At 36.2% G+C, this 7,292-nt stretch overlaps 1 protein-coding gene across 1 annotated transcript; it reads left to right on the plus strand.

The window, feature by feature from the left end:
• The first annotated feature begins 4,405 nt into the window (after window positions 1-4,405).
• Window positions 4,406-4,801, plus strand: LOC137644287 (uncharacterized). The gene has a single exon (XM_068377279.1). The coding sequence runs from the start codon at window positions 4,406-4,408 to the stop codon at window positions 4,799-4,801; it is 396 nt and encodes a 131-aa protein (XP_068233380.1).
• Window positions 4,802-7,292: the final 2,491 nt, after the last annotated feature.

Genomic DNA, 7,292 nt, shown 5'->3' on the forward strand with positions numbered 1-7,292 from the left:
TGTATTTTCTGCAATTTTTTAGTTAAGTAAAAGTGCTTCTTTTTAGGGCTATACATAATATACTGTATTTGTAATCTTATTGTGGCTGTGTTAGCATTAGCTCTCCTGTTAGCCATATTCCGTATATTTTTGCTGCCTTGCTAAAAATTTTATATTAACTTTTGAAAAAAGAAGGGGGGGGGGTATGAATATTTGTCTTGGTGCTTTTAAGCGCCACTTATTTGATTTTCAATTATTCTCAAGTACCTTATATGATCAGTCAAGATTTTTAAAAATTATTGTATTATTACTGTTCAATAATAATTATTGTGAAATATTTTTCAATTCTTTAACCATAGTCGTGATATTATTTTCTGCCACCATCGTTCAACTAAGATCACTACGCTAAATAAGGTCACTGAAAGATTTGATTGGGCATTATCCTAATTAGATGAATAAATTATTGATCCTAATGCCTTGGTAAAAGTCTTCAGGAACCTAAGCCAACGTAAATTGTTCCTTTCTTTAGTGACATTCAGACATTTACAAGTTCATTCGGCCTGTGAAAGATGTTTACTTAATATAATCAATAGAGATACTGGTAATAAACTCCAGAAACCGTCAGGAGAATATAATTTCAAATAGATATCCTATTTCTTCGACCTTACACAGAAGAATTATGATTTTATAAAGAAATGAAGTAATTGATATGCAATTATTATGGAGAGTTTGAAAAATTGCCTTTTTATTTCTGTATTTTACTCATAAACTTTATACTATTGGCTTCATTTTAAAGAGAGAATGTCTTATGCAAAATTTGATGTTATGGTTTTTCTCTTATTTCTTCCTTGCTGAGAATTTAACGTTTCGTATTCACTAATTGGCTTGGTGGTTCATATTTTCTATCTCTCTGTATGATCCTCTTATATGTGAAATGAGCGAGGTCTGAAATAGATTTTAGTCAAGGAAATTTCCAATTCAAATTATATATGATTTGATACTGATTTCACTAACAAAGATGATAAAAAAAAAAACTAGTATCTTGGTGGTAAAGTAAAATGTGTTCTATGCGAAAGGCGAACTATCTACAAGAATATTAGAAGCTTGTACGTTTTTTTTTTTTTTTTTTTTTTTTTTTTTTTAGTATAATATGAACGAATGCAATAAACACTAGCGTTGTTAGAATATTCTATTATGTAATTTATTGTCTTAAACAGCGTTGGCCAATGGTAAGAAAGCAACGTGTTGTCATACAATTTTCTTCATTGTTAGAATTGTCTGGGGAAAATTTTTGAGAAATTCCTACACACGTAGCTAGCAAAATGTTGAAACATATGAGTACATACTAGGACAGGGTTGTAAGGCATATTTCTTATTATTACTGTGGGAGTTTTTTAAACGCTAATAAGTAATTTAAAGAAGGAAAGAGAGTACTCTTAATCATATAAGATGCAAATATTATTACTAGGTCGATGGTAACAATGGGGTACCAGCGGAACTAATCCACCAGGTGGCACTGTGTTGAAAGGAGATATGAATGATGGCCTGATAACTGACTGTCAACAAACTATAGTCATGGCTGATGTTCAAAAAGCGAATCGACACTGTGATAAAACCTTGTTGGAACTAAACGAAATTCTTCATGAGAGAAAACTTAAAGTAGCAGGGAAAAGAAAAATTTGGTAGAACGGCAAGTGAGCATTTTAAATTGCAAAGTGAAGCAAAACCATTACTATACCTAAGCCTATGACATGCGTTTCAGCAGAGACGCATGACATAGGCTTAGATGTACAAGTAGTCAGGTCGGTTATTATTATTATCATTATTACCTGCTAAGCAACAATTCTAGTTGGAAAAGCAGGATGCTATAAGTCCAGGGGCTCCAACAGGGAAAATAGCCCAGTGAGGAAAGGACAAAAGGAAAATAAAATATTTTAAGAAGAGTGACAATATTAAGATAAATAACTCCTATATAAACTATAAAAGATTTAACAAAACAAGAGGAAGGGAAATTATATATAATAGTGTGCTCGAATGTACCCTCAAACAAGAGAACTCTAACAGTAGAAGACCATGGTACAGAGGCTATGACCCTACCCAAGACTAGAGAACAATGGTTTGATTTTGGAGTATCCTTCTCCTAGAAGAGCTGCTTACTATACCTAAAGAGTCTCTTCAACCCTTACCAAACGGAAAGTAGCCACTGAACAATTACAGTGCAGTAGCTAAACCCTTGATTGAAGAAGAATTGATCGGTAATCTGTGTTGTCAGGTGTATGAGGAGAGAGGAGAATATGTAAAGAATAGGCCAGAGTATTTAGTATATATGTGTGTAGACCAAGGGAAAGTGAACCGTAACCAGAGAAAAGGATCCAATGTTGTACTGTCTAGCCATTCATAAGACCCAGTAACTCTCTAGCAGTAGTTTATAATTATAAAATTACATAGCATAATTTTTGTGACATTGCCACTGTTAAGTATATCGCTCCTTCGGGACTTTTTGTTCACATATTTTGGCATATTTGATCAATAAATACTTTTAGAGTTATGCGTTTTATCCATCATCCGCCAAAAGGTTGTTGTTGAAATTTATTGATGCAAGAGATCAACATCTCAATACTGTTTTCACCTTTGTCGTTTTAGTCTTAAATTTGACGACATTAATTTTACCAAGCAAGAGTTTCAAATGGCATTACCTGGTGCTATAACTTATTAGGACCTTCATGGGGATCATCTCCAAAACTTCCCCATTGGAACTAAACGCCCCATGCTGGACTTCTCATTTTTCAAGTAGTTTTATAACAATGCTATTTACATCTAAAATTTTAGTTGTGTATCTAGGGTAAGCTTCTGTAAAATTATAACATTTGGTAATCGAGTTCATTCATTTTTTTTTTTATCTCTGCCATAGTTTTACAATGCAGGTCCCAAGCCGTGATAGAAGAGGAGGGTTGAACGTAGGGTTAACAGCCCCACTTTGTAAAAAATCATATTATTACAGAAGCTTCTACAGAAAACACTCTGACAGACCTTACAGTTGATGAAACAGGAACGTCAAGGCTTTCGGACTGGAAAAAACCTTTAAAGATAATATCATGGAATGTGAGATCCCTATATAGAACAGGATGTGATAGGGCACTTGAGCAGGAACTACTTGAGTATAGTATAGAAATAGTAGTCTTATAAGAGGTTAAATGGCCTGGGACAGGAAAGAGTGGTCTAGAAAAATAAGCTATTATGTACAGTGGAAGAAAGGATGGTTTACATCGGTAGTAGGTTGGATTTTATCTGAGCAAAAGGACCATGGCGGCATTAGAGGAATTTAAAGCTATAAGCAGTATAATTGCGAGGTTAAGACTGGGTACAAGATGGTTTATAGTGACTGCTGTGTCAGCACATGCACCAACAGATGTATCAGATGACCAAGAGAAAGACAATTGGTATGATCAATTGAAGAGTGTCTTAGACAGAATCCCGGGACACAATACATTGTTACTGCTGGGAGATTTTATTGCAAAGGTTGGCAGATAAGGAAACACTTTCCGACCCGCAATTGGTACACACAGTTTGCATTTTCTAAGTAATGACAATGGAGTGAGACTGGCCACATTAGCAATACAATATGGACCAGTTATCAGAGGCACCCTCTTTCCTCATAAAGACATACACAAAGGGACATGGATATCCCCAGATGGCATTACAACAAATCAAATTGATCATGTATTAGTTAAGAGGAAATTTAGAAAATCACTGTGAGATGTTAGAGTTTATTGAATTGCAGATTATGATACTGACCATTCACTGTTGATGGCAAAGATCCAAATGAAACCATCTAGTAGAATAAGCAGAAACCCAAGAGCTGAGATAATTGATACAGAAAAAACTGAAGGACAGAGCATTTACAGACCAGTATCAGGTGGAAGTGGAGAATAGGTTCCAGGTGCTGGGAGATGAAAACACAGATAGTGACTAGCATGAGATATGCAAGACAATTATTGGTGCTGGCACGGAGAAATTGGGTCTCAAAGGGAAAAACCCTAAAAATGAATGGTTTGATGCAGATTGTGTGATGCCAGCACAGAGGACGACGATTTATCATATGGGTTGGCTGGAAGACTGAAATAATCATAGGAAGAGAGATGATTTTAGACGGGTATGGAGTGTTGTCAATATGAACAGGAGGAAAATGAAACAAGCCTTAGAGAGAGAACTGGATGATATAGAACAAGATATGAGACATGGTCATTCAAGAAGACAATATCAGGGAATAAATCGGATAAGAAAAGGAAACTAACCTTGGCAGGAATTTATCGGAGCTAAACAATGAAATATACTGGTTAACAAAAAATACATTCAACCAAGATGGGTTGAATATTTGGAAGAATTAATATATACACAAGAACCAGAAAGAGTAACAAATATAGAGATGATGCAGGACGAGAGATCACAAGAGGTAGTAGAGGTACTAGCAAGACATGAATTCCTGAGGGAAATCAAGGTTCTGAAAAATAACAAGGTGGGTGGTATTGATGGTGTCAATGCAGAGCTTATTAAGCATGAAGGGCAAAGGCTACATGGAGAAATCATAAAAATTGTGCTTAACATATGGAACGAAGATATTATGCCTGTTATATGGGAAGAAGGGGTAATGGTGCCAAACCACAAGAAAAGTGACCGAACGGTGTGTTCATATTATAGAGTGATCTTCCTACTGTCAGTCGGCTATAAGATTTTAGCAAAAATTCTTTACAAAAGAGAACTTGGTGATTACAAAGCAGGTTTTAGGAAGGGAGATCCACAGTTGATAATTCTTTTTCTCTGAGACAGATTTTAGAAAAATGCTGGGAGTACTGTAATGCTAGCTGGCACATATTTATTGATTTTAAACGGTCTTATGACAACATTCACCGATATTCCTTATGGAAAATCGTCCAGTAATTTGAAATACCAGCAAAACTGATTAGGCTGACACAAATGTGTTATAGTAATATGAGATGCGGAGTAAGAGTTCGAGGGGAATTAACAGATTCCTTCCCAGTATCAGGTGGACCTAAACAATGCTGTCCTTTGTCAACATTATTGTTTAATTTGGCCCTTGAGTGGGTAATAAGGCAGACACCAACGGCAACAATAAACCTAGGAAAAGTTAATTGTGATCGTTTGGCTTATGCTGATGATGTTGACCTATGCAGAGATGATTTTAAAGAATTGCAGCATATGTTTGGAGCTTTTAGAGAAGCCTCTTTAGGGAGTTGGTTTAAAAATCAGTGAAGAAAAAACCTAAATTCTGAAGGTTTTAAGACAAGGAAGTGAAGTTAGTAATATAGCATGTGATTGATTAAATTTGCAGGCGTAGATAAATTTATGTATCTGGGCTCAACAATCCCCTCAGACAAGAGTTGAGGATGAAATAAAGGCATGGATAGCCACAGGAGCAAGGTACCTTGGTCACTGAAAGAAATATTCAAGTCCAGAAACCTGAGTAGGAAAACTAAATTAATAACTTATACAACAATAGTCAGGCCTACATTGACCTACGGCTGTGACACATGGAGGTTAACTAAAGAAGTGGAGAGAAGATTTAAGAATGGAGTCTTGAGGTGAATATGGGGACCAATATATTACAACAATAAGATTTGGCGAAGGAGAAACAACGATGAATTGAGACAGTTGTCAGAACTGCCCTTAATAACCAACATCATAAGAGCACAAAACTGCGGTGGTTCGGCATGTGGCCAGAATGGAGGACAGCAGGATTGCCAGGGGAGTATTGTTTGGTAGACCACAGGGAAGACGACCCCAGAGGAGACCACGTATGAGATGGGAAGATAATTTCAAAAGAAATGTGGAACACCTGAGACCTGGAGAACCTTCCAGTTGGAATGATATCGCACTAGATAGGGAAGAGTGAAGGAGTCTTGTAGAGGTGGCTAAAGACCACATGGGCCAGGAGCCAGTGGAGTGAGTGAGTGGAGATAAAAGACAAGAAACGTTCTGATGTCTGGTTGTGTTTTTCTTTTTAAGTACATAAGCTTTGCAAGATTATCAAAGGATCAGGAATATATAACATTAGTGACTACTGTGATATGGGTTGAAGTGAAAAAAGTAGTTAATGTAGACATAAGAGTCGACAAGAACGGGTCCGTGAAGGAAACAATATAGTAATGTGCTGTTTGACAAAGGCCTCCAGCTCATTGCAAGCTTGTCAGATACATATTTTTTGCCTTGACAAGATATTTTAGTTGTGGCACCATACCTACAGAAGTGACATGTACCCATGTATATAAACCTGTTATGAAACAGTATATATAACCAATGCTTTTAAGATTTATAAGGAGTTATATAGATATATTATCGACAAAATAAATGGAGCTTGTAGGGCAGTTAGGTAATCCCACACATCAAGACTTCAACATGCAAAGCTTTATCATACGTGTGCTATTAATTTTAGTTCTGATAAGCCACCTCTAATTCATCATCATCATCATCAGCATCTCCTCCTACGCCTATTGCCCCATAGGGGCTTGGTTAGATTTCACTAGTCATCTCTATCTTGACCTTTCAAATCAATATTTATCCACTCATCCTCTTCTATTTCACGTTTCCTAGTCACAAGCCATTTACGCCTTGGTCTTTCCAACACGTCTATAATCTTGTGGAGCCCAGTTAAATGTTTTGTGAAATAATCTCTTTTGGGGAATGCGAAGAACATACTCAAATCTTCCCCATATACCACTCACCATGATCTCAACCACATATGGCACTCGAGTAATCTCTCATATTGTTTCATTTGTAATCCTGTCCTACCATTAAACTCGTAATAGTCTTCGGAAAGCTTTGTTCTCAAATCTACAAAATCTGTTGGCTATTGTTCCATTGTCATACCATGACACATGTCCATACTGTAACACAGACCTCACCAAAGTGATATATGGCCCGATTTTTTATGTAATTTCAGGTGATTTGATTTCCAAATTCTACTTAAGCTAACACATTCTTTTAATCTTCCAATAAAGTTCATTTCTGAAGACCCTGTATCAGAAATCATAGTTTCTAGATATTTGAATGATTCTTCCTCATTAATCCTTTCTCCTTCCTATGATTTTCACATGTTTGATCATCACAGGCTATTTTGTGTATGAATTTGTTTGCTAAATAAGATTACATCTAAATATTTCATATGTTGCAGTTTTTCCACAGGCTTAAGCTCACAAAGTTCCCTCAAAGCAAAAAATTTAAGTATGGCAAGTGGAAAGGCTAACCCAATGGTTAAGCACGACACACCACTTGGTATTTTGATGGTGACCAGTTGG

This window comes from Palaemon carinicauda, chromosome 7 (genome assembly GCF_036898095.1).
Source record: "Palaemon carinicauda isolate YSFRI2023 chromosome 7, ASM3689809v2, whole genome shotgun sequence".
Taxonomy (NCBI): Eukaryota; Metazoa; Arthropoda; class Malacostraca; order Decapoda; family Palaemonidae; genus Palaemon; species Palaemon carinicauda.

Excerpts from the sequence above, each read along its gene's own strand:
- LOC137644287 (XM_068377279.1), top strand. The coding sequence starts at position 4,406 with ATGATGCAGGACGAGAGATCACAAGAGGTAGTAGAGGTACTAGCAAGA.